The 27992-nt window shown below is 39.2% G+C and overlaps 1 protein-coding gene across 1 annotated transcript; it reads left to right on the plus strand.

Annotated features, from left to right (window-relative positions):
- The first annotated feature begins 264 nt into the window (after positions 1–264).
- Positions 265–27658, plus strand: SETX (senataxin). Its single transcript, XM_061476817.1, has 25 exons — positions 265–452; positions 1268–1448; positions 3218–3428; positions 3622–3731; positions 4765–4984; positions 5256–5375; positions 6340–6511; positions 7829–7922; positions 8516–12283; positions 13101–13200; positions 13734–13910; positions 14561–14790; positions 15267–15434; positions 15991–16144; positions 17000–17101; positions 17569–17684; positions 18339–18410; positions 19320–19469; positions 20069–20176; positions 21073–21260; positions 21632–21724; positions 22338–22502; positions 22962–23057; positions 25361–25448; positions 26480–27658. Exons 2-25 carry the CDS (start codon positions 1269–1271, stop codon positions 27242–27244), a joined length of 7647 nt encoding a protein of 2548 aa, XP_061332801.1. The 5' UTR covers positions 265–452; position 1268; the 3' UTR covers positions 27245–27658.
- Positions 27659–27992: the final 334 nt, after the last annotated feature.

Consider the following 27992-nt stretch of genomic DNA (forward strand, 5'->3'; position numbering starts at 1 on the left):
CGCTCTCTCCTCGGGCAGGTGCCGGTGGTTGCTGCTCGCCCCTAGGCAGGCTTGGCCCTCGCTACCGGAGCGGTTTCTTCGCTTAACGTGCGCGGATGAAGTTTCCCACCTTTTGTTAGGAAAAGGCGGGTGCGTGATCTGCTGCCCGCCTTCGGCGTCCGGAGGGGATTCAGGTGCAGATCAATTGGCTCTTCAGTGGATGGCACGTTAATCTGAGTGCCAAAGCCATTCTTAGTTTATAACGCGTGAATTTAACCCATTTCTGAGGCTTATTTTCTTTTCCTAGGTCTCTGAAATGCCACCAAGGCTCGGTTTCCAGGGCATGGATTACTAAAGATACTCGAGGGCATGTGTGGCTGGAGGGGCCAGCCCCCTTTCCCAGCTGCGGGGTAGCACACTTGTCTTCATGTTACCTAACACACCCTCACAGCAAATACCTTCCTTTTCCAAAGGTAAATACCTCCAGTACCTATGTATGAGGGAGTGGATGGTTTTGCTTTATCTAGATTTCCCTTTTTTATTCTTTGTTATGCTAAATAGCACAGTAATTACTGTCTTCCCTTTTATATACTTGCCTCAAGTCGTCATGCTTTCCCAGGCTTCAGTTGAGCTGTTTATGCTATCATAATCTGAGATGACTGTATTGCTGCTTATTTAGGATTTTTTTCCTTTTTAGAGGAAGCAATCTGTGGCGAGAATATGATGATGTTTTCTAACTGTAATAACAGCTATGACAGGAAAGTTCTGCACAGATATATTTTGCTTCTGGCAACAGGGATTTGTTGACCTAAATTTTAGCAGGAGATTAAGAAAAAAAGCTAATTACATTTTGTGTGCGTTAGACCTCAATTCTATGGGTACCAGTAAAGCGATATAATGAACTCCAGCGTTGCAGTCCTGGAAAGTGTGCGTTAAGTGTGGATGAGGGATTACTTGTGCAACGTAAAGTCACTTTTCACATATTATGTCATAGTTTGCAAATGATGTAATTTGACTTATTTTCAGTGCTTTACTTCTAACGCTTGCCATTCAGGAGGCATTTTTCTGTAATGTTAATTTAATGGTTTAATCTGCATTCCTTTATTTAATTGTGTATATCTGTATAATATAAGGTCACCCAAGAACATACACATGTATGCTGTCAATGAGTTACGTAAATCCTGAAACTTATCCCATTGAAAACTAGGTACTGTTGTGGCCAAAAGGGCATATTTTGTTGCTTTCAGCCTTTGAACTTCCATTAATTCCTCCTTCTTTCCATGCAAAGAATGAGCACGTGTCGATGGTGTACACCTAGTGGTCCCGACGCCACTGAGTTCCTGAAGAGCTATGCTTCTAAACGGTTGTCCCCGGAAGATCTTGAAGGATCCAATGAAGATCTCTGTTACTGCCTGGAGTGTGTGCTTGAATACCACAAAGCCAAGGAAAAACTGCCAGGGTTACATGAGGTAATTAAGAAATTTGGCTCCAACTAGAGAGGGAGGACACAGACTGCAAGGAAACGTTCAAACGAGGTTTCTGTGGTCCAGCTTCAGTGTAAGGGGAGGTTTTGTGCAGGGGTTGTGTTTATTGGTGTTGGGGAATAGGCCATGTGGCTTTTTAACTGTTTTGCTTTTTATATATTGTGTTGCAAAGAGCTGATTGTAAAGCCAGAACACCATCTTGCTTTGCGTATATTCAAATTAGCGAGAACTAAAACAGTTGTGGGAAGTTGCTGAGTAGACGTTATAGCTTGTACTCTATTCATGCTATGGTGGTTTGCCATCTGAAAAAAAGAACACCTGCCAGACTGTGTCAGTGAGAATAGGTAATGGTCTGTGGTGAAACACACAAAAATGGAAAAGTACTGTTTGTCTGTGGTGGCTCCTCCCTGAAAAGTCCTCTTTTGGCTGGTCCTCAGAAAAGTCCCGATCCTGGGAGACCTTTCTAGGTATAGCTGGCCACTTCTTCCGAGGTAGGCTGGCCCCCTACATCAAAATGAGTGTGCATTTTTGGTAGTATAAAAGCCTGAGCCTCATGTGATGTGGAGAGGCAGAACCTCATAGCACCTAGGTCAACATTGCCTCCGCGGGGATGCCCGCTGAGGTTGAGTCTGCCACCTCATGCTGCGATGATGTTTCTTGGAGCTGGTTTCCTGATTGTCATTACATGGTCTTTGGGGTTGGTAAGATAACCAAACATCAGAAATATCCTTGACTCTATCTTTTATTATCTCTATATTTTCCCTATATTAATAAACTAGTTGAGATTTCTCTATTGTGTTTTGTTTTTCTCAACCTGGAATCCTTGAACTCTGGAACACAGACTAACAGCTCACCCTCTTCAGTGTGTTTTTTTTGTTCCTCAGGCATCTGTTCCACTCTCGTTTCTTCCTCTTTTTGTGAACTTTCACTTTTCATTCATAGTTTTCTGCTGTGCTTCAGTTTGAGATCTGCTCCAATCTTGTGCAATTAAAACCAGGCAAAGTTTAAAACTCTGTTATCTTAAGCCTTTTGTAATTCTTCCTCACTAGTATCCCAGTTTTACATTTTGGAAAGCTTGTGTGTAAGATGAATATTTGTAGCCAGTTGTTCACTGTTGCTCTTTAAATTAGATTTCCCTGCAGGGCAATCTCATCTGAGTATAGACTGGAAATAGGTGGAGTCACTGGACTATTCAAAGTTCTATTAGCTGTAGGAAATAATCTTGGTTTCTAATTGAAGTTGGGAGAAATTTACTTGAGATGAGTAATGTTAAGTGAGCTGAATCTGCTACAAATACTTAGCAAGTCGGTCAGTCTGTTTGCATTCTTTACATTAACTCCATTCACCAATACGTTACAAAATATGTGAGAAGGCAAGATTTAAAAAAGGCTTTTCCCATCTTCCCACATATGATTGTTTTCTGTATTGTATACTTCTTTATATTGGCCAGTGAAGCAAAGTTTTGTGACTAATCTCTGGCCTGAAATAACAACTGAGATCGTTGATGCATATTTAACAAAAATATAAAACCACCATACTTTATAATCCTAGCTCTGAAGTGAGAGTTTTGTGATTCGCACAATCTGAATTCTCCCTCAAGACTTCATCATTTTACACCACGCTTGGAAAGAAACTTTTTAAATGAAATTTTAAGTTTTGAAAGTCTAGTTAAGGTTTCTGCATGTGATAATAAATGTCCTTAAGTGCTTTCTTCACATATGCACTTAGGGTAATTGTTTTTCCCTTCTGAATAGGTCTTGTGGGAGTTGGAAACCTCCCGTCTTGTTGCCCACATTGAGAAATCCATGCAAGAAGAAGCTGGAGAAGATGATGAGTTGTTTGTAGTCGATGAGAATGGACAGACACAGCTGTCTGGCTATGTGGGCCCGGACTTTGAGAATAACCTGCGAGTGCCCCTTCTAGAAGTACTGAAATATCCGTATCTGCTGCTGCATGAGAGAGTCAGTATGTATCTTACCATGGACGGTTGGAGGGGAATGGTATTATTTCTACTGAAGGAGATGAAAATAACAAGTAGTAGTTAAACTGAAGTTCTAGTGTGTACGTGTGTGTGTATGTATTTTGTATTTGTCTTATTGCTTGGGTTTCTTTGCGAGCGTATAAATTACCCTTTAATGTAAGTGTTTTATCCTTGTAGGTGAGGTGTGTGTAGAAGTGCTCTGTAGAATGGAAAGAAGTCACAGTTCCTTTCAGGTCTTTGAGAAATATCCAGGAATTTATCTCTTTTTGGTACACCCAAATGAAGTGGTAAGTTACTTCTTTTCCACTAAAACTTAGTTTTAAATGGCATCAGGATAGATTATTATTTTTAATGGCAAAAGCATGAAAATAGTAGCATTCAGAATTTTAAGTGTTTGATTTTCTGTATTTAACAATATATAGAAAAATGAGTTTTCAGTAGGAATATAGTTACTCTTGCTGAAGAAACTGTTCTAGAATCACTTTGCTGTTTGCATTTAGTCTGTGGAAGTTACAGATGTTCAGCTGGCTTATTTAAACACCAGTGTGGAGTCCAAAATTTCATGTCCTAAGAAACAGTAAAAGATTTAACAGTATTTTACTTTACACTTGCTCAAACTGAAGTTTTCTCAGTAGGTCAGAGAATAATTCCACCAAGGTAAGAGTGGACAAGAGTCCTGTGCTGAGAGCACAACTTAACACCTGTTGTTACAGTATACAATTATCTAATCGGAAAAACAATGTTTAGGTAATATAAGCAAGTACAAAACCAAATGCTGCCTTTTTGTCACATAAATCCCAAAGAGTTTTGTTTCACAGGCTCACAGAGTAGGTTGGAAGGGATCTCAAGGATCTTCTACTCCCACCTTTCTTGGCAAAGCGTGACCTAGAGTGGAATGGCAGAATCTTAAGTGTCCAGCACTGGGGAATCCACCACTTCCTGGGGAGATTATTCCAATGGCTGATTGTTCTCACTGTGAAAGTTTTTCCTCTTATGTTCAGTTGGAATCTCCTCGGGAGCTGTGATCATTACCCCATATCTTTTCCGTGCAACTGCTTGTAAAAAGGGAGTCTCTGTCTTCTCTGTAGCCACCTTTTAAATAAGGTCTCCCCTGAGCTACCTTTTCTCTAGGCTGAACAAACCCAGCTCTCAGCCTTTCCTCATAAAACTGCCCACTCTTGCAGTTACGAGACCTTCCTTTAGTAAAAACACACTTTTGTCCTGTTTGTAGTAGCAATGTTTCCTAATCTTACAGCATTGTGATTTTATTTGTTCTTTTTTCTTACTATTAATATAAAACTTTTTTGTTTCAATCCTTAGATTCGTCGATGGGCCATTCTAACAGCAAGGAATTTAGGCAAGGTTGACAGAGATGATTACTATGACTTACAGGAAGTGCTGACTTGCTTGTTCAAAGTTATTGAGTTGGGGCTTTTTGAGAGTCAGGATATTTACAGCTCTTCAATGGTTGAAAAGGGCAAACTCATCCTTCTGCCATCTCACTTATATGATACTGCCAACTACAAAAACTATTGGCTAGGTGAGTATGATCTGGAATGAATCTGTACTTGTAGTCTCTCATAAACATTTGTTTCAAGTCAGAGCTCTCCTGTTTCATAGGTGCTATTTATTTTGGGGCATGTCAAATTGGAAAATCGAATGTTGCACAACAGTAGTGTGTTTCATGTTGCTGCTGATCTCTTTGGTCAGGTGTTACACTGATAATGGTGTTGGAAACATCCTTGGTTTGGTGAAAATTAGAGCAAACGTTTGCAAATATGTGGACAAATTGCATCTTTTTTTTCTTTTAGGGATTTGTATGTTGCTTACAGTGCTGGAAGAACAAGCTTTGGATTCCTTGTTACTGGGTCCAGACAAACAAAATGACTTCATGCAGTCTATACTTCACACCATGGAGAAAGAAGCTGCTGGTAATTAATTTTGATACTGAGTTTAAGGCAGTTCATAGCCTATTTTTCATCTTTATCAAACTTCCTTATTGAAGTTCTTAGTGAATTCTTAGTAGTGTATCTCAGGTGATTTCAGCTGAGGCTTATTTATCTTCTGGAAGATGGTCACTATTGCGTAATACTTGAGCAATACTGACAAACATTGAAAAATTACATTTAAACTCTTAAGTAGAAAAGGAATGGCAGTGCCTTGCATAAGTCTGGCTTAGAGGTTTTGAGAGGACAATCTGTAACTTCTACCATATTGTTTGCATTTAATGTACAGGTTGTATGGGAATGTGCATTTCACTGTGGCATGCTTTGACTTTTCAGTCCTAAAATACAGAAACACCTTCTTCTGAATTGCTACAACTTGCTTAAAATTTGACTCTTCCACCCATTTGTTTGAAAGAACCCCTTTTGCAGCTGGGAATTTAGGCTAGCAGCCCTTGGACCATTCTTGTAGGCCACGTGTCATGGCATAGCCTGGGATTGGCACATGAGCTCAAGATCTGGGCTGTGTCTCACATGACTAGGTTTTTATGAGCTTAATATATTTATTGAGGGTATGATGTTACCTTATATGAAGGGGAAAGAATATACTTGAGAGAAAGCCAATTGCTTCTAGCTTGAATTTGAAGTATAAATTGTCATAGCTGTGTAAGTTGTACCCACTTCGTAGAACAGTACTGCAAAACTCAATGTGGAAGAATTGGATTCATCGAGGTGCGAAATGTTAGTTACTGCTATCCAGTTACTGCATAAGGAGCAGTGTCTTGTCTGCACAAATAAGTGAGGTTGATGTTTTTCATCCTTTTTCCAGGTTAAAGAGTATAGTTACAACTTACTATAATACATATATTAGTATTTAAGAAAAATCAATGAAAACCAACTGCTTTCGACTTCAGCTCAGTCAACTCTCCCCAATGTTACTGTTATGTTTCAGATGAGTCTACTGACCCCTTCTGGCCAGCGCTGCATTGTTTCATGGTTATTTTGGATCAGCTCGGATCTAAAGTATGGGGTCAGCTTATTGATCCAGTCCAAGCCTTTCAAACCATTATCAACAGTGTGAGCTACAACAGTGAGATAAAAAATATACGCAGTAGCTTTAAGAGGTCAGTTTTATTTGGAGACTAGATCAGTTTTATGATTTAATACCAGGTAGTGTAGTAACTTTGGTCTTGGTTTTCTTGTTTACTTGTTTTCTTGCTTACTGCTATAACCAACTGGCACATAAATTTAATGGAGATTGCCATGCCTGACACTCTTTGTAAAGCTGTGGGGATTCCTGAATTTTCAGTGCATTACATAGTTTTAGATTTGATTGTAGTTCCAGATAACAACTGATTCGACTTTACTTTCAGCTTGTGTTAAGCTTTAACTATTTCTCAAGATTAGGTTTACTTAATGGTACTGTATGGTTTTAAGACTTTTGTTTGTTTTCTAAATGTATTCCTTTAAGGGAAGGTAATAAAGTGGGAATCATGGAACAGTTCTTCAGTAGCTTGGATAACGTAGTGAGCTGCTGAAAGGAAACACATTAAAACACATAGCAGGCCCCAGATAATCTTTTGAAAGGTTTTGTCTTCATATACTTATATCCTAAGATAAAATGGATTTTTTTAACTTCTGAGGGACAATATTGTCAGTATTGAGCAAAAAGTTAATGAGGTAAAGTGTTTATTTGGCACAGAAGTAGCTGGTTAGCACAGTGCTAGGAAGCCTGGAAATAACTTCTTTGAGAGCAGAATTTTGTTGCTTAAACTTGAACTCCATCTTTTGGCACACCGTCCCTTGTAAAGGTATTTATAAGAATCCAGGTCCAAAGACTTCAGGAACACCTATTTTGGAAAACTGAAGTTGTGCCTAATTTTAAAAACCTGGTGGAAAATAAGATAACCGTACCAGTCATTTACTTCATGTGGTAGATTTTGAATCAATTTTGAGTGACAATGTCTTAAATGTTCAGTATCTTTTATACATGCACAGTTTATAATCTTACAGATAGCTGCAGATATAGATACATGGAATGTTGTAGATAAGAGGAAGGCATATTTAAGGAGATTTTCCTCAGTTAAACAAGCTATTTGAGTGTTGTGTTCAAATAGTTATAGTTGAGGAGTGCATAGCCATCACTGAACTGTGTTTATGCACAGAAAATTCAAAGCAAATGGAGTTCTTCTGGGTGCTTGTTCTAGATAGTCGAATCTGTGGCTTAGTAGAAGGCTTTTTCCTGAGGCAGCCACTTCTCCTGCCTCTTACCAGCAGGATAGAATAAGCCCTACAATTTTAAATACGATGTATTTTCACAGGTACAAGCTTTAATAGTCACCTGGTCAGTATCTGAAAAATGGAATCTGTCTTGGCCAGTTGGCTTTCTTATAGCGTAAGTTAGTTGTGTGGAGTCTGTAATAGTTTCTATTTCTTTTCAGGTCACTGAAAACTGAACCAGAGTCAGACTACAATGATGACATGGTTACTTGCAGTCAGATTGTGTATAGTTATAACACAGAAAAGCCTCAAAAGGTATTAAACCAATATTTTGTTTCCCTGTTCTTTGAACTCTGATCACAGAATGAAACTGTCAGTTTAAACCATCTATAAAATACATGAGGGGAAGTTACTTAGTTTCTACTAGCGTTGTAAAGAAAAAGTACTGAATGATGTATGTCACTATTGTGTGCCTTAAATAATAGCCAGTCTGATCACTTCTTGTTCAGTTGGTACATACAGAATAAATATTTATGGATGTGTTCTCTTGATGTTGATGCAATGTATTTAAGAAATGTCTTTGAAGGCTTTAAATGTATATTTGATTATCTGAGGATATGTCAGCATATCTTTTGGAGAGTTCACAGTGATTTTTAAAGGAAATGCTACTTTACACTTATTTCATAGGTTACATTTTAGGAAATGAGTTATTTATACACATGCGTTTGATTATTTTTTGCATTTTTAAAATTTAGTTTTAGACTTGCATTAGGATATAAGAGATGTTACCAATGAATGAATGTATATTTGAAAGGAAGTAACTTTTATGACTAGAAGAAAAACACCTGGGAGATGGAACTCTGCAGATGTTTATGATGAGGATGATTTGTGGTGAAATTATTTTTCAGGATACTGGATGGAAGACTGCCATTTGTCCAGACTACTGCCCCAACATGTATGAAGATATGCAAGCACTGGCTAACATGCTTCAATCTGCAATTGGTAGAGATACACGTATCCATCAAAGCACATTTTTGTGGTTCATCCCTTTTGTTCAGTCACTTATGGATTTAAAGGACTTGGGTGTAGCATATATAGTAGAGGTCATTCACTACCTCTGCTCGGAAACCAAAGGTATTCTCAATGAAAGTATCCAGCAATGTGAAAAAGTTTCTGAATTTTTTCTTCTGATCTTGGTCTCCATTATTGAACTACACAGAAAGAAGAAGTGCCTGCATTTGTTATGGATTAGCTCCCAGGAATGGGTGGAAGCAGTGGTGAAATGTACTAAGCTTCCAGCTATTGCATTTACACAGTGCACTGAAAAACTACCTGGACAATGTGTGAGAGGTTCATCGACAGTATCTTTACAAGCTTCTAACTCTGTGCAGCATGCCTGTGTGCAATTGATACGCAGCCTTCTTAGAGAAGGCTATCAAATTGGGCAGCATGCTCTTTGCAAGCAATACCTAGACAAACTCAATCTTCTTCTGCGAGGAAGTCTATCTTTAGGTTGGCAGCTGAACATCCAGGAAACTCAGGAATTACAAGTGTGTTTAAGGCAAGTTATAAGAGGTATAAAGAACAGAGCATTGGATACCTCTGTGGCTGCAGGAAACGATGCAAACTCTACAACTTCACCTGCCATTTCTATAAGGCAAGAGAAGAGTGCACATGGTGGTGGATGCGAGATGAGTGTATATGGCAGAGATGACCGTTCACTGTGTGCTGTCTCATCAAAGGAAGGCAGAGATTGCTCTAGCTTCTTTAAAAGTGAACCTGGTATGCAGGAGAATGAAGATGATGGGATTATGCTTTCAGGGTTCAGTGGCACCTTACTGAAAAAAGTATCAACTGGACTAAAATCAAGTTCACTGTTAAAATCTGAGATTAAGAAAGCACCTGATGTGCAAGCGTCTGACTCGAAACAGCTTGATTTAAATGACTTGGCTAAATATAACTGTGAAGATCAAATTTCAAAGTCCTGTTTTACGGATAAAAATTCAGCAAATGGTCGTGTGCCATCTAGCTCTGAAAACAAGAACAATATATCCAGCCCTGGTTCTCGGATCAGGCCACTGTCAGTGAAGTGTGGATCAAGTGACAGGTTGTTAGAATTTTCAAAGTATTTCAAGAGAGAAAGCAGTTCAGTGGGGAAGAAAGAGGAGGATTTTATGAAGACTGTTTCTGAAGATAATACTTTAACAGACTCCCAGGTTGATAGAGAACTCAGTAAATTATCTTTAGCTGCTTATGCCAAAGGTGTCAATTTTCCCTTTGATTCAAGCCAAGAGAGCTCACTAGATGATAATGTGTGTGATATTAGAAGGAAAGTGAAAGGTGTGGTAAGATCTTCCAGTGATGATCAGCGTACCACGTCTCCCTATGGTTCAGATTGCCTTAACAATAAAGTCATTATAATTTCAGACTCTTCTGATGAAGAAAACTCTGTGGTTGACAAGAAAGAAACAAAAAAAAATGAAAATGAAAATGAGCAGCCTTCAACTTCCAGCTGCGCTTCTGGTAGTGATACCAAAACCGAATCAAAGGTATCAAGCTCTCTCTTGTCACTGGAAGACTGTGAGTCTCAGTGCTTTGAATTTGAAACAGAACTTGATGTCTTTTCGGTTTGGCAAGATACTCAAGACTATAGCATGGAAGTAACTCAAGAGTATAAACAAGGTCACGTTTCAACATCGGTTGGGAGTAGTGATTCAAGTGAATCACTGGATGATCACACAAATGAATGGGGTTACGATATGGATTACCTAAATGATGATAGCATGGAAGAAGAAGCAAACTTGACAGGAAAGACAGAAAATCTTTCTCATCAGACAGAAGCTGATAATACAAAAGTAGTAACTGATTCAACGTGGCAAGAATCTGTTGGTGAGGAAAATGCAAAAGATCAACTGGAGAATTCTGCAGGCAAAGGCACTGTCAAAGACTTCACCCTGCACTCAAAATTGACTGAACCAAGAGTATCTACATCTAAGATCTCATTAGCTTCAAAACTGGCCCTTAAGAAAAACAGTGCAAGCCCACAGAAGAGTATAGCAAACTCTAAGGTAGCAAGAACTGTTCAGAGAAGCCCTAAAAAACCTGTCCTTAAACCAGCACAAACCAAAAAACTATTTCAAAATACATCAAAAACTTCCCAACCTGGCAGTTCAAAGCCTGCTGTGGTTCCTCCAAGGAAAGTTCGGCAGTGTCCAGCACCAGCATCAACTGTAGAAAAACTTGGTCTGAAGAAGGCGCCTCGCAGAGCATTTGAGTTATCCCAGCGCTCTTTAGAGAGTCTGGCTCAACTGCGCAGCTATGGTAAAGCTGCAGGGAGAATTGGGATTGCACAGAAACAGAAGATTAAACTAATTGCTCCTCAGAGTTTGTCTATAAAACATAATAAAAAATTGCTGGCCTGCCAAGACCTTCAGTATTTAAGGCAGACAAGGCCCAAAAGAAGGGTTGGAGTGGGAAATCCTGCAGGAAGTTCTGGGGGTAGAAACAAAAAAGCTTGCAAACTGGATACAAAGCTTACGAAACAAAAGCCTGGAAGGTTTGAAGTGGCATCTGTTGAAAAGCAAGGAGAGAGTAAAAGGGTGTGTACTGGTTATCCTGCTGCGGGTGAGAGAGAATTTGGAAGCCTTTTTGTGGAGGAGGAGACTGGTGTCTCTAAACTGCCTGGTTTTTCAGACATTAACATAAAATCAGAGGATAATGGTATGATGGTTCCTCCTGTACCTGTGTATTCAAGTCCCTCTTCCTCTGCATTGGTTGGAGATGGTAAAAATGAACCTTCCGGAAATGATTGCATTGTCCAGCCTGAGTGTGAGAAGACAAAAGAAAATGGCTGTAAATCAAATGAAAATAGTGATGGTGATGATGATGATCTGTTTTTAACTCAGTTAGATCCAGTGGATATGGAATTATGTTCTGAGGAGGAAAGTGTTCAAGATACCACTAGAGCTAGTAAAAACCCAAAGGAAGTGGATACTGCTGAAAGCCTTCAGCAGAGTGAATCCTCAACTATAGTGAAATGCACGTACAAAGACTGTAATGAAAAAGTAGAAAACCCAGGAGAGTACTGTAGTAAGCATTCAGCTACCAGCTCAGAAGCAGATCATTTGTTTGCTAAACCTTCTCTCCTGCCATCTAAACCAAGAAAGCCTTCCACTACCAAAATTTTCAGCTCAGCAAGTTCTTCACGGAATGCAGCCTTCAGCAAGGATCTCGAAGATGTTAAAAAGCTACCACCAGCTTCAAAAAGCAAAGTGAATGCAGCAAAACCAGTGGTGGTCAGGCCTCCAAATGCAAAGCCTATACCGATAAGAAACCAGACGTGCAAGTCTCCAAGTTTCATTAATGTACCTCAAGCCAATATTCCTAATAATGTTCTTCAGTCACAAAATAGACAGAATGACAATGCTTCAAACATTTCCAGGAGGCCTGTCCAAGAAGCATGTTCTTCACCCTTTTATGTTAAGCAGCATGATTACAGTATTTTTATTACTGAAGTCCTAAGGTGGACTTATGAAATGTTTGTAAATTCCAGCCTCTTTGGACCTCCAAGTAATCTGACAGAGTCTTTAGTAGCCGCTGTTCCTGTCCACTTTCAAGGATATAATGACTATTTCAATACATTTTTCCCCTTGATGATGCTAAATGCCTTTGAAACAGTAAGTAGCTGTATGCCTCTTTGTTTTGTTTTCATCAGCCCTAATAGATTTTACCAAGAGATTAAAAATTGTTACATGCCTTATTTACCTTCTGAAAATGTTCAGATACAGGTCTGAATACAGGAATGATGAGGGGGAAATATCACGACAGTTAAGCTTAAGATGGGGACTGTCAGTGTTACCTTAAGTACCACTGTTTTATTGGGTGTGCATCAACAATAGCATGCAAAAGGAGGGAAAAAGGAAGTGGTTCCTGTTTCTTTATAGCACATAAAGTTTAAAATGGAAATCTCCTAATGACAGTTTAAAAAGCGGTAATGTTTTGATTCATGTTGAGAGCTTATGTGAGGGGGGTTTAATCTGAAAAGTATTTTTTTTCCAAATAGTTTGACTTTAATAGTTTATAGTTTAATAGTGAGAAAACGCAGCATTCCTTCAATTGAAGTTGCATGTTTGCAAATTCAGTCATTGCATCATTTCTTCCATTGAAAAAAAGGTAAAAAATGAAGTTAGTACCAGGATAATACTGGTATTTTAAGGTGAAAATGTGGTCGGGGGGGAGCATACATTTGTTTCGAAGAGCTTTGTAAGAAATGAGAGGGTGTTGGGAAGGAAGCACTTTTCATTTGCTCTGTTTATGTAATGTGCCCACATACATTGGAGAAATAGGTAGGACTGTTGGCTTGTACCTGACAGTCTGTTAGCTTGCTTGTATTTCTGCTTAGTGTGTTTGCCCTTTGAGTCATGATATGCTATTTTTCTGAAACACTAAACCCTTCAAAGTATTTTTATTTAGCTATTACTTTCCAACATGTAGCTGGCACAAGAGTGGATAGAAAACCAGAGAGTAAGAGAGAAGAGTTACTACTTTAACTTACAGAGCTTCTCTGCTGACTTGAACACAGCAGATTTTACAGGTAAGGGGTTGTTTTGTGGGGGTTTTTTGGTTTTGTTATTTTTTTGTTTTAATAAACCCCTCTTCTCATTTTCACATAAGCAATGTGTTGTAATGAGCTAGCACTTACAGGCAGAATTTGTGCTTTACAGAAAAGATATGAATTTGCTGCTTTACGTAATGCACATAACAGGAATGCATACTTTGCAGGGAATCTGTGGCTTATGTGTTAGTACAAAAAGTTACTTGATTACTGCTGAAATCTTTTCAACTTCCCATTTCATTCATTTGTGATTTTATTTTAGCTTCTGTTGGTAAATAAAATAGTCCTTGACTTGCTTTATTTTTATAGTGCTATGTTCAGGCTTAAGGATGCAGGATGGTGTTAAAACTCTTCATAGTCTTTTGCTATAGCTTTTAATTGCTTTAAAAATTAACAGGTGAGTGTTACTGAAGTATATTGAATATGTTAATTGTAGTACTTCTATAGTCAGAGAGCAATTGTAACCCTTTTCCTTTTAATGTTCTAATTATTTCAAAATGTATTTTGGGTAGCTCATCTGCGAGAAAGTGATTTGGCAAAGCAGCTTCATCCAAAAGAAGATGACTTAATCTTTTTGGTGGTCCAAAAGAAAAAAGATGCCTTTAGGGAAGACAGTGAGATGGAGGACCAAATAGTGAATGAAGTTGGTCTCGTGACACGATTTTCTCGTGCATCTGGCCGTGCAACTAGTAAGTTAATAGGGTTGAAATAAAAATGGGATTCTTCTGGGTACCATAAAATGCTACTTCGTCACTGGTTGTTGGTAGTTGTACTGTGCGACTTATCTCGGAGGAAATGGGATTGTTCTTCCACTACAGCATGTCTCTTCTGTGCTAGAAGCTTCGTAAAAAGCCAGGAACTATAGGTGCAGACCTGCTTTCCGTGCGTTTTTGTAGGCACTTCCTAAAATATAGAGGTTAATACTTTGCATAAGAACAGAAACTAATGATGACTAAATGCTCTGCATACATTTTGAAGAGTTCATTCCTTTGAGATACGAAGTGCCATGAACTTCAGTGGTCTCACTGACTAAAATTTTCACTATCTTCTGGAACTGAAGTTGTGAATTACCAGCTATCAGGATTAATGCTGCCTCATTAAAATGGTAATCTTGGTTGGGTTAGAGAGCGTTGTTGTATATGTTTTATGGGGGGTTTTTGTTTTGTTTTGGCATTTGGGTTTTTTTGCAAGAATGAGTTGTTGGCTTCCTAATAGAAGGCATGGTTCTGATGAATTCTTTCGAGTGACCTGTTAGAATGTGTCCTACTTAACAGTTTGGATAGTCTTTGAATTAACGGCTTGTGGTTTTGTTTTGATTTTTCCTCCCCTCTTTCAATAGGACAAAAGGAGCAGCATACCATCTGTCATCTTTCTGTGCGAACTCGAGGCAATTTGTCATTCTTCGTAAATAAGCAAGTGAAGTGTATGGTGGTTGGCTCCCTGGTGACCACACACCGAACATTCAAAGGTCTGCTGCTACTGAGCAGGAGTCCCCTGGCTAAACCCATCATAAATCCAAGTTACAATGACTTCTGTCCCAGAGATTTGCCTGTAGCTTCAGAAAGCACTGTAAGTCATGCAGCTGAATATGATTAGGGATGACAAAGTGGGCATTTGGATGTGGTTTTGTGAAAATGGTTTTGCATGCTGCTTTTTGAGATAAGTTTCAGAAGCACTGAGTCACTGCATTTCAGAGTTGGTTGACTGTGTGATAGTGTGTTTCTGCTGTGTTGACATAGATACTAATAGTGCGCTTCAGGCAGCTTTCAGGTGTTTTTCAACAGTGGACGAGTGTCCGTTCAGGAAATAAGGCATAGTATGGAAAAGGTCATGCAAAATAAAGTGGTGTGTAGGGTAAATAAAACCTTCATTACAGCTTGACTCGGGATTGGGTGTGCATCTAGAGCAAACCTAGAATTAAAAGCTTCCATGCCCTTCAAGTTCTTGAGTTAGAGGGGTGGGGGACATTCTGAAAATACATAAAATGAACATGAAAGGGTCGATCAACATTAATACATTATTTTTCCTTGTGTCTCTTTGTTCAGGCATGGAATGTGAGTGAGTACAATGAAGATCAAAAGAGAGCCATTGAGACAGCTTATGCCATGGTGAAGCAGCACCCGGGGCTTCCAAAGATCTGCCTTATCCATGGACCACCTGGAACAGGGAAATCAAAAACTATTGTTGGACTTCTGTCTCGTGTTTTGAGAGAAGTAAGTGAACCTGATGTGATTGTCATGTGCTGGTGATGCGTGGAATGGACACAAGGATGGTGTCAATGGAAGAGCTTTAGCTAAATAGGAGCACAGTATTGGTAATTAACCGGGGGTGTAATTCATTAAGTTGACTTTATTACATCTATATAGTATAGGGTATAAAAGTGGAAATTTTGGGCATCTTGGAAAACATTTATTTTACAAAACTTGAGTAAAATCAAGGAAATGTGCACAGTTGGTAATAAAAACACTTGTTTTTTAAAAAAAAAACATTTTGATATATGAAAGAATATTATCTGGTCTGTCCTATTTAATGGTTTTCCTGACAGCATCCAGTAGATTTATCAAGTACATCATTGTTGAAGGGAATTCATGCAAGTAGTATTAATACATTTGACTTGTTAGTCAATGTAAGACATACCTTAAGAGATACTTAAGCGTGAGAGTCCCCATAGTCTGCCTGCTGGTTAAGATGAGCATACAGTCTGGCTTTTAAATCACAAATGAAAACAGTCTAAAGAGCATGTTTTGGTTTCTTGTTAATTAATCACAGAACACCAGGAATGAGAAAACGCAAAAAACAAATTCCAAGATCAAGCCAAACCGTTTTCTTGTTTGTGCACCATCAAATGCTGCTGTTGATGAACTCATGAAAAAGATCATCATTGCGTTTAAGGAAAAATGCCAAAACAGACAGGAGCCTTTGGGTATGGTTTACTTTAAAATTCTGCTTAAAATTCTGTTAAGTTGGCAAAACCTGAAGTAAAAGCTAGAACAGTTGATTAGATATAGTATGTATATGCTACTCTAAGCAGCTTTTTTTATCTTGCAGAGCATGATTCATACATCCTTATACCGTTACTAATTTCAGTGTGCTTTTCTACAAGGTGTTTTTTTAATAGATGGCACTTTGTCTGTATAAAGACACTGACCCTTTCCTCATAATGTTAGTTTCAGTTCACCAGTTTTTACTCCTTAGAGATTTGAACACAAGACTATTACCTCAATTTTGAATGAAATTGGACTTAGATCATGCTGAACAGACTGAAAAGTTTCACATCAGAGCCTCTCACTTGTGCTTTGTTTTCTCCTCCTGGTTTGTAACTAACACAAAGTAGGTAAAGTCTGAGCAAGGCCTCTGGTGTATGGTGGGGAAAAAAATCCCAAACCTTTATAGTAACCAAATGTTAGTTTGTTTTTGGCTTACCAGCTGTGTTTCTGATGGTACTTGGTCATTTCCTAAATTAGGAATTCTTTAAGTTTTAGATAAGCCTGAGAATAATAGGTTGTTCTGTTAATTTAGAATAATATTCGTAACTGCTAGCCAGCACTAAAACATCGGCACCATCATCTTTGTTGCTCATGTGTGATTGTTTGTTTAGAGTTTGGAATTCCTGAATTTTTTTAGTTGTGCTTAGATAAATTATTGCAACCCCCTGAAAAGCAGAAAAGGAAGAACCTTGTTTGATATCTGTGATGTTTGCTTTTTTGTTTCGCTCATACCAAAGTGCAGAGATGATTGGGGCAATCTAAAAGTATTTTAACCCTGATTTTGTAAACAGGAAATTGTGGTGATATCAAATTAGTGCGACTTGGTGCCGAAAAAGCAATCAACAGTGAAGTCCGGGGATTTAGCCTGGATAAGCAAGTTGAACATAGGATGAGTAAGTAACATTCAAATCAGACTTTTCTTCAGTCTTTGTTGAGCTTAATGGTGTTTTGCACTTAGGGCTATGTGTTCTTTAAGAAGGAAGAGCTGGTAAGAGATTTTTCTGCAAATGTGCTTCATGAAGTATTGTTGTTCAGTCTTGGTGGGAAAGTGTCTGCTTTCATAAGGCCTAAAATCTAAGTAAAACGAAATAAGCAAGACTGGGTTTGTTTTTTGTTTTTTGTTTTTTTTTTAATGAAGAAATTGCAATGCATATATGTAAAAGCAATGACTTTTAAGCAATGCAGCTATGCAGCACGTGAGAGCTACAGTTGGAACCAAGGCTCATTATCTTTATTTTACAAGACCTCAGTAGAAAACAGAAAAATGCAACACAGAAGTTTGTCCATTTGAGTGAGAGCAAGTGTTATTGTAATGTGGTTTTTCTATTTCTCATGTATGTTTTCCTTTGTTTTATTATAGAACGAAAGCCAGGTGACTGTGACCAGGATATTCAGAAGAAGAAAGCTGCTCTGGATCAAAAGCTGGACATGCTGTCTCGTCAGCGTGCCATGCACAGATGTGAGAAGAAGGAAGTGGTAAGATAGTAGTGTTTTGAATCCTGCTTGTATTTTTTGAGAGTAAAGAGTTCTACTGTTTAATGCCATCTCTGAGCAGTAACTGTCTCTTCAGCTGCTTTTTCAATTAATGGACAGTTTGGTTAGCACTGCAAAAGGGAGTGAAGAACTTTCCATCAGGGTATATTTTCAACTGGTTGATCATGCCACTTCTTGCACTGGTGCTCACTAATCTTCATTTCATTCTATCACCAGTTAGTTTTTAATATAACCATATTTATAAATCTTAATGATTTAATTTGATTGTATACTTCAAAGCTCTGGTTTTGTTTAACTGGAAATAGTAATATACCTTGTGGTCTGAGATTCTGGGATATGTGTTGTGCTTGAAGTTGTCCTTTTTTTTTGTCTAAGAATTTGGCATTTGTGCTGAGATTACAGATTTCTGATGGTAAACCTTTTTCTCAGCTGCACAGAAATGCAAGATGTAACATTGTGTGTTGCAAAGTCTAAATATGTTGACAACTTTCTAAAACTGGTCGGTTTCTTCTGGCGCATATAATATTAAAAAAAGTCTGAACAAGTCTAAATGTTTAAGAAATGAATTAGGGTAAGGGAAGAAAAAAGGTATATGGAAAATATGTGGTTTCTCTTTATTTTTTTTCTCCCATCTAGAGTCAAATGTTAGATGATGAAATTGGCAGACTTTCAAAGGAGAGACAACAGCTTGCTTCTCAACTAAAGGAGGTAGGAATTTATCTTTGAGGCACCTCTTTAATAAACCTCAGCAAATACATTTCTCTACTTAATATTCTTTGGGATAGAGATTTGGTTTTGATGTGGCTGGAAGAATTTATAGAGTAGTAGGTAAATAGATAAAGGTCATAAGCCAAGTGTAAGTTATAGTTATACAGACTGCCTGGTGTGAAATCCGGGTGTACTCTGGCTGCATATTGCAAAAATCCTCAGACAAACCACCAAAGCAAACAGAAATCCCCAATGCTATCCCCCCAGAACTGGATGGAAATATCCACCCTTACGATTAAGGGAGAATTGAAACAATTGTGCCATATTTGGCAAAGAAGCATGCTTGTGCTTATGTTCTAGGTGTATCTTCATTACCACTTTCATGCCCCTTTACAGTCCTCCTGGAGCTGAGATACTCACAAATATTTTGAAGTAAAACAACAGCTGGAAGAATTTCTTGTGTGTGTGGAGATAGAAAGTGGAAATAGGCACTGACAGCAAAACCAGTAATTAAGGCTGGGTGATATGAACCTTGTGATGAATAAAGGTTCATCTTTAATGAATACATGCTGCCCCTTAATGGTCCTGGAGGCTTGGATTTAACAAATGTGATGGCAAATAAAGCTTTGCTCACAGTGCATCTGGATTGCATAGATGAGAGATAAAAGGATACTTCTATCCAGCTTGCAGCCTCATTGGTATCGATCTGTAATTTAAAGTGGAAGTAACACTTCAGTGAAGTCGACTTGTGCCTTTCATTTGTAATAATGGAGATAACTTCACTGGGGTGATGCATTATGCATGATCTCTTTGGCAGTTAGTATTGTCCAGGCAGTTAGAAGTTGCTCTAGGATGATTCTAAGAAAGCCTAAACAGGAAAGGAGACATGGTGTCCTGTTGTACTTGAAGGCTCGGGGACACTCTCAGAAAGTACAGGCAGATATCATCTTGGAGTCCGACATCATCTGCTGCACGCTGAGCACAAGTGGAGGATGCCTGCTGGAGTCTGTGTTTTTTCGGCAAGGACTTGATCCTTTCAGCTGTGTCATTGTGGATGAGGTCAGTAAAGCTATTAGAACTACAGCGTGTTCCACCTCTAAGGTCTGCCTTGCTCTCTGCTTAGGTGGCTTGTGGTTGGTTGGCTGCTGGTGTGATATACTGTGGGTTGACTGGCTGTTGGTGTGATGTATTGTGGGTCAAGTGGCTCATTTTTGCTTTTTAACTGGTAGCCAGTCTGTCCTGCTGTGTAGAGCCATGAGAAGAATAACTTTTACTTGCTGCTTTTTCTGACTTATTTGGTGCTTTAATGGAAAACGGCTTTTACTTAAAAATCATGGCTGAAATATGGTTCTTGCTGCTCTGAAATCTCTTCAGAGATGTCCAGATGGTTGGGTTATATTTGTATCTGTTTAGAGTGCTCTGCATATTTCATAATAAAAGAAAAATCTGTTTGTAGTCTTTTATTAGGGAGAAATCCTTATTTTTTCCTCTCTTGAGTTTGTGGTGTTTTTTTTTATTTTTATTTTTTTCCTTTTTATTTTTTAGAAGACTTAGAAGGCATTTGAGTTATCCTGGCTCTGTTCCAGGAAATTGAACATCCTTCCCTCCACTCCTTTGCTTACAACTTCTACTTTCTGTCCTGTTTGCATATACAAAAGGCAGGGCAGTCCTGTGAGGTTGAAACACTGATTCCACTGATCCATCGCTGTAATAAACTTGTCCTTGTTGGAGATCCCAGACAGCTCCCTCCTACAGTAAAATCAGTGGTAAGTATTCAAACTGTATTTTCTTTTTAATGCTATGTAGTGCATACAGGGTAAAGAACAGTATTTAGAGAACATGTAAAAAGAAAAAAAGACACTTCAATGTCAGATCAGGATGTGTATGATGCTAACTTTTGCCCTGCAAGTTTAGTCCCTTGTTATGTGGAGACCGTATCAATACTGCCTTCGAATGTGTGGATAAAGCTGATGGAGATGAGAGAGTATGACCTCTATAGCCTTTCCTGGTGCAGCTTGGAACTGATTTTGATTTCATGCACCATTAATAATAGCTATGGCAATAGGAGTTTCAGTGCAGCTCTGCACTTGGTCTGTGATGGGCACTGTGTTGTGGTAGGCTCTGTTATTTCATTATGTGAGCTTCAGTCAGTGTCAGTTTTCTTAGGGAATGGGGGATGAAGGCTGTTTGTATGGGGACTTCACCACCCTATAGATGTGTTCCAAGGACTAAACATACAGGATTGTTCCTGTATCTGACAGTAAGGTCTGTTTTAAACATCTGGTAAAAAGGGAGGAAAACCAGACTGCCTTCTCTAGAAGGGTAAATCGTGCGGAGGCTGTGTGCTTGCTTAAGGAGATGCCACCTGGAAGATCTTTCTTTTCATTATTGTTGATGTTGTTAAAATTTCCCAGTGTTGTGACTCACAAAGAAAAGCTGCCTTGCTAAAGACAACACTGACAAAAATTGAGATTTATGCAGGTGATCCTTCCTGAAACAGACTAACACAAATAGAAAATTGAAGTGCAAGTCGTTGTCATTTTATCAGTGATTTAGAAGTTTGAAAGAAAACACCAAGTAGTTTTAAGTTGAAGAAGCAAGTTCCTGATGTTAATTTGGGACCCATTCTCCAGAAGTCAGTCCCATGTTTCTCCCCTGGCAGAAAGCTCAGGAATATGGCTACGATCAGTCCTTGATGGCACGTCTGCACAGACACTTGGAGGAGCAAGTGCACAAGAATATTTTACGAAGCCTGCCAGTAGTGCAGCTGACTGTGCAATACCGGATGCACCCTGACATCTGCCTCTTCCCATCCAATTATGTTTATGGCAGGACTCTAAAGACTGATAGGTGGGTGACACTCTGTTCTCCTTTCTAAGCAGGAGGTATTTCAAAGAAACCTTTTCATACCAGGATATTCTTTTGTGTCTAAAAATCCCTGAGGTTGTGTGTGGGAAGATGCTTAATGAGAGAAAACTCTCATTCCACCTTTTTAGAGCTGGCTGTGATACATAGGTTAACTAGGTCACTTAAAACTGAGCATAATTACTGCTTAGAGTTCCTTTTCAGACCTCAGTATCTGCACATAGCAGTGAAAGTTAAGGAGTTTGTGGAGGGGAAAGCTAAAAGTTGCTTGTGTTTGATAACCATGGTGTAAATAAATGAAGTATCAGTTCTTAGAATCCTGTATGGTTACCTAGTGATAAAAATGTTATTTACAGAGCAACAGAGGAGAGCAGATGTTCTTCAGAGTGGCCATTCCAGCCCTACCTTATTTTTGATGTAGGAGATGGCCGTGAGGAGCGAAACAATGAGTAAGTCCTGCATTCTACTCAGCCAAACTTTAGATTTGCTGAGAAATAATTATCTTCTCTCTTTTGTTGTTCCCAATATGCATAAAGTAGCCAGGACTGCATTTTCAACTTTGTTTCATTTAGTTTCACAAAAAAATCAGGTATTAAATGTTCGGGGGGGGGGGGGTTTATTTGTTTTGCTAGATCTGAAACTGGTTTTAATATTGATTTGGCTGGCTGTTAGCTGCTAGTGAATACCTACAGTCTCTAACTCTAGTAGCAATTTGAATTCCTGATTTTTTTTTTAATCGACTTTCCTTTCACAGCTGCATGCTGTGGTAGTACCAGAAGGTGGCAGGCTCAGTCCTCCCCTTTGCCTGTTCTGTAAGGAAAGCAAACCTATATAGTTGTAAGGAACCTGAAGTGTAAGCCTCTTGCTGCTAATACTTCTCACTGTTGTTACCCCTTCATCAGGGCCTGCCTGTAGAGTTCTTTGAGTGTCTATGTGAAGGAGACTGGAAAAGTTCAGGACAGGAACTTTGACTCATAATTCCCTTACAAATTGGCCTGAAGTGCTGAATTTGAAAGCACTGTCAAACATGGTTTTGTAATGTTTCTATTTTGTCTTGTTCAGCTCTTTTAGTAATCCTCAGGAAGTGAAGCTGGTGATGGAATTAATTAGAATAATAAAAGAAAAAAGGAAGGATGCGGGTCTTCGACGCATTGGAATAATTACACCTTACAGTGCACAGAAAAAGAAAATTCAAGAACAACTGGACAGAGTGTTTAGGAATAGCAGGTAAAGAAACCATGAGTTTTCACATGGGATGTGGCTCTTGCATGTTTCTCCCCTTAAAATAATAGCAAAAACTCAAACCTTCTTCTGTACTACTAAAATCTGTACTTAGTCATGCCTTTAAAGGGGACATGCAAGCCTTTTGTTTAGACCAGGCCTGACCTCTTTGTACTGTTTATTAGTTATTACTTTTCTACGTGCTCTGATTTTGTTGCTGTTCTGAATAAAGTGTATTTAAAAGAAAAACTAAAATTCCAAGCTATATGGACCTGAACAGCTTTTCAGTAATGGTGCTGGCCTCAAAAGTAAATTTAGCTTTAGATTCTTACACTGAAGCAGAAGTTTACCTGGGGTTATTTTGACAGATGATGGTTAAGGATAGTATTTAAGCAATTTGCATTAGTGTGTTGCTTAAAAATTCAACTAATGTACTGAACAGCTTGCTAATTCTTTCTTTAACAGCCCAGAAGTGGACACAGTAGATGCATTCCAGGGACGAGAGAAAGATTGCATCATAGTGACATGTGTCCGGGCAAACAGCACGAAAGGGTCAATTGGGTATGTTTGTCTTCTGTGATTTGCAAGTCCCCTTTCCAGTGACACTAGATAGAGTCATATTTTTTGATATGACAGTAAGGCAGTTATGTAAGACCAGAGCAAGTCACTACAGCCAGCAAATTGAAGGGTATCTTAATGCATGAATTAATGTTACTGGTTTGAAATCTCTGACCAAAAGGGACATGGAAATGGTAAGTATTGTGTTCTGTGTTGCGTGCTGATGAATTTGTGTCCTCCCTTAGCCTGTCACAGTTTTGGTTTGGCACGATTGGTCTTGGGAACTTGCCTCTTTGCATTAGTACTGCAGCAGTTATTTTTCTTACAGCTTTTGATCTATGTTGTAACTTTCTGAATGCTGCTCTCTCTAAATGAAATCCAATTTCTGCAACTCATTATCCTATTAATATTACATTCTCTCTGTAGAAGTACTGTTAACTAGTTACATATGTCACTAGGAGTGTGATGCAGACGAGCTAGATCTTTGACTTCTAGATGGATATGCTTGTCTTCTGAGTTGTGACGAGATTTGCAGGAAGTCTCGATTCAAGATAGCAGGTTTGGTAATTTTACATGGGTGTTTCCTGTTTGAGACAGAAGGAACTAACTTATGGGTCATCAACTTTCTGTGACTTACGGGTCATCTTGGTTTAAAAAACGGTAATAGAATTATGTTGCCTTAAGTTGGCTTTGAAGTTAAACTGCGGGAAGTCTGCATAAACAAAAGTCTTTGTTTCTGCATACTTACTGATACTGATTTTCTAATTGCTAGATAAAGGACTTTTAACTGTGCTGAACGTTACTTTGGGAAGAGAAAGAATCCAAATCTTCTAGAAAACAACAGTGATGATTTTTGGACATCTCTTAATCTGGTTGATTGAGTTTGGAAACTGAAGACAGCTAGAACCTGACAGTTCTTTTGGCTGACATGGGACTTAAGCTCTGTCTGTTCTTTTGGAAGAGAACTTTCCAGCTTACTGTGGTGAAGCTTTGGCAGTGCAATGCTGTAGAAGCAGTACATGCTGATGAGTTGGACATCTGCTTCAGGGGCAGGTGTCATTGGCAAGGTGTGATGGGAAAGTTTGCAGCACCCTTATGATCTTGTAGCTGAGCAAAGTATTCTTCAAGGTAGCTAATCCAGCATTAAATGTACTCTGAAAGTAACTTTCAAATGGTGGAGAAAACTCCAAGGAAAGATAATGTTTTCGGTTTGGTTTGTTGTTTCCCCCTGTCTACCCCTGAGAAAGTAGTTTTGTTGCTTCTCAGTTTTAAAAGCTGTTAGGAATATTTAGTAGTCTTTCAAGATGCTCTCCTTAAGTCCTAAAGAACTATAATATCTGTAGTGCTGGATCTATTCCCCATGTCTGCTTCCTGCCTGTCTCGTTTTCTGCACTGCCCAAATTTCCTGGGGCGGTGCTGGGACTTGTGCAGTTTGGAATTTGCTGAAGAGCAGGTCTCAGCACTGTGACCACAGTATCAGGTGTTGATGTTGAACCTGCTCAAGCGAAATTTTACAAGGACTTGGCTTTGTTTTGCAAACTTTGTTAGTATAGAATAAGCTGGGCATTTTTTGAGCTTTTTCATTAGTGAAGAAATAATTTATATTACTTTCACAAACCTTTTTTTTGAGTGTTGGTAAATAAACTCTTAATAGAAATCAACATTTAAGCATTTGTTTAGGTTTCAGTACCTTGGTTTGTGATATCGCATAACCAGACTAGACAATTTCCATAGTGCAAATGCTGGCTTTCTTCTGTAAGAATATACATTTCACTCTTGAAGCATGACAAAGCAAAAGTCTTTTTTTCATGTGCTACCAGTGCAGGTCACCTTTAAAGTAGAATACTCGTGTCCAGTATTCAGTATTTCAGTAGAATATTTTCCCATTAATCATGCCAAATATTATTAATCCATTTCAGTTCAAGTCAAAAAGAGGCTTAAAGTCTTCATAGGTGAAGTGAGGTTGATGTCCTCTGTACTTTGAGGAGCACTTAAGGAAGCAGTGGTTGGCATTAAGCGGGGATTTACTCTAAGAAAGGAAACATCAACGGCAAGAACTGGAAAGAACTGGAATTCCCTGCAAGGAGTCAGAGTGGTGAAAGAAAGAAACCACGATTAATGCAAAGCCCTTCATGTAAGGCAGGGCTGTTTCAGTGGGATCTGGGAGTGGGTCATGAACTACTGCTGCCTTTATAACTGCTTCTGTTATCTCCATTTCACTGAAATTGAGTATTACCACTTTTTGTTTTAACACTTAAACCTTGTGGAAGAGTAGTTTAGGAGCTAAGCTTTGTCTTGTCACCTAGGTTTCTGGCAAGTCTCCAGCGTCTGAACGTTACCATTACCCGAGCCAGATTCAGCCTCTTTATCCTTGGAAGACTGAAAACTCTCATGGTAGGTACAGTGTTAATCAAATGATCTTCCGTGATCCACCCTCTTAGGCCAAGTCAGGGTTGGGAAAGTGAAAACCATCCTTAGACTGCTGCAGTCTATGAAAGGGGACCCTTCTGTGGTGTTTTGATAAATCAGTACAACCGAGGCCTCTGAAAGGTTCTCTTCGAAAGCTTTGGCTGTAACTGCCAGCTGCCAAAGCTCTTTAAAAAACCAAAACAATTAAAAATCTCTTTTCCTTGCTTCCAAGAAGGAAATTTAGAAATTACTCTCACAATATTTTTAGTAACTAAATTGTAACACAGTGCTTTACAATTCAAGTGTGGGGGTTGTGAAAAATCTTCTCTCTGTTGGTAAGATAGGGTGATGGCAGAAATGTTTCCTTGCTCGATCCTTCCCGTGCCTCCAGCTATTGTATTTGTCACTGGATACTTGAGCAAAAAAAATGATGTTAAAAAGCCAGACCACCCCCAAACATTCCCATGATCTTCAGATTATTGGGTTTGATACTACTTTATGTAGTCACGTGATTTCTAAGTATAGGCTTTGCTTGTACTCTTTGAAACAGGTATTTCTTAAACAGAACTATGTATCTGGGGGGGACTGCAAAGGCCCAATGAATGTATAGGGGGTGCTCTTGAAGAGGCTTGATGTCTTACAGTACTGGATCTTGATTTTTTTCCAAGGGTGGGGTTTGATAGCTGCACCACAAGAGGGCATTAAAGCCTTGTTCCTGTTTCACTCTCTGTGCAAGAAAACTTCTGGCCTTCATAAATACCGAAATTGTCATTTGAAGTGGTAGCTCACTGATGGCTGAAAGTACCACCCCTATGTTACAGCAGCCAGAGTGCCTGTTGCTGGTTTGCAAGTGAAACATAAGATCCTTCCATTCCAGAAGGAACATAACAGTGGTTTCCATGACAGTTGTGTCAGGTACCTTAATTAAAGGAGTTGTATATCCTCTGTCCATTTGTGTGGATTTCTTTCCAATAACCTTTCTTTCTGGGGTGTGTCCTTTTGTCCTTTTCTGAAAGGAAAACAAAGACTGGAATGAGTTGATTCAGGATGCTCAGAGAAGAGGTGCCATTATCAAGACATCAGAAAAAAGCTACAGGAAAGATGCTGGTAAGATCTTGAAGCTCAAGCCACCAGTACAGCCCCCAGCCAGTGCAGGAGCAAAGCAACCTTCTCCAATGCAGTCGTCTTCCAGTGGCAAGAAGCCACTTGCAAATCCAAAGGAGGCCAGCAGCCCTCAGGAGCTCACTGCTGGCACTGGTTGTGCAGTGCCACAGGGAAGTGGAGGGCCCCAGCAGCCACAGTGTGCTCAGACTGTGGACTCCAGGAGAGTCAGTGCCCCTGCACGAATGGTGGCAGCAGTGCTTCCTGCTGATCAGGAGAAACCACGGGACCCGAGGCTGGCAAGTATGGCTAGTAGAACTGAAGCCAAAGGGAAGGAGCAGGCCTCAAAAGACAGCAGTCAGCCAGACCAGAGCAATCCAGGATCAACATCACAGCAAGGCTTCGATGCGTCCTCAGCTGCCAGGGATCAGACTTCCAGGACAGAAGCTTTCAAGAAGCCCCAACAAACATCGGGACAGTGTGATTTGCCTTCCACGGCTCGGCATGAGGGTGACCAGAGAGGTCCTCCATTGAAAAGTGGTTCAAAATCCCACAGTGAAGGAGGTGAAAGTTGCATCAATAAACAGAACAAAGACTATTGTGCATTAACAAGAACATCAGAAGAGTCACCTGTGAACACAGAATCAAACAGTGCCAAGCGAAGAAAGACATTTCACTGACTTGAGTATTGGCTCATTACTGAAAATCTATTCCCAGGTTTCTCTCTAGCAAGGGCTGTATTTTAAATTATTTAGTACACTTGGAACTCCCTTGTATTGATACCACTGCTATCAGTAGGTTCATCTCTTTCCCATACCTTCTCTAATTGTGAAGGGGACTTTATACCTGACAGCTGATAGATTTGAGCTTTTGTAAAGAAAAGCTGGATAGCTGCATTGCTTGGAAGAGCAGTCGTCTAGGAAGTTAAGGTTGTAAATGTTTAATGATGTATATTTGTACAGTCTACAAAATTATTTTAAGATTTAATTTGGCAAATATGTAGCTTCTTGTTTCCTTGTGCAAATGCTAATTTCTTAGGTATTTTTTTATGAAGAACCAGAGCAAAGCAGAAGAAAAGAAAGAAAAAACAAAAATACCCCCAAGTCCAGAAAATAGCCATACTTTGTTTCCCCTTTCCACTAATGAGTCTAATTTATTTGATGGCAGAGTGAATGCTGATAATGTGGTAGCAGCGATTCTTCCTCGTGCTCCACTAGTGCCTCTGGAAACACTGAAGGCAGATGTATATTGGTTGAATGGAGAGAATTCTACTTATTTTGTATATTTTATGGCCTGTTTTTATAAGAACAGAAGAGCTTCCATATATACACACGTGCCTTGAGTTTTGCTCTTGCTGCTGCTTCATCAGTTATAATTCTTTTCTTATTGCAGAGGCAACACAAACTGCAGATTAAAGCCTATGAGGTC

The sequence above is a fragment of the Pezoporus flaviventris genome, unplaced genomic scaffold, assembly GCF_033815535.1.
Source record: "Pezoporus flaviventris isolate CSIRO_AGI_PZ_B2104156 unplaced genomic scaffold, CSIRO_AGI_Pfla_v1 ptg000097l, whole genome shotgun sequence".
Taxonomy (NCBI): domain Eukaryota; kingdom Metazoa; phylum Chordata; class Aves; order Psittaciformes; family Psittacidae; genus Pezoporus; species Pezoporus flaviventris.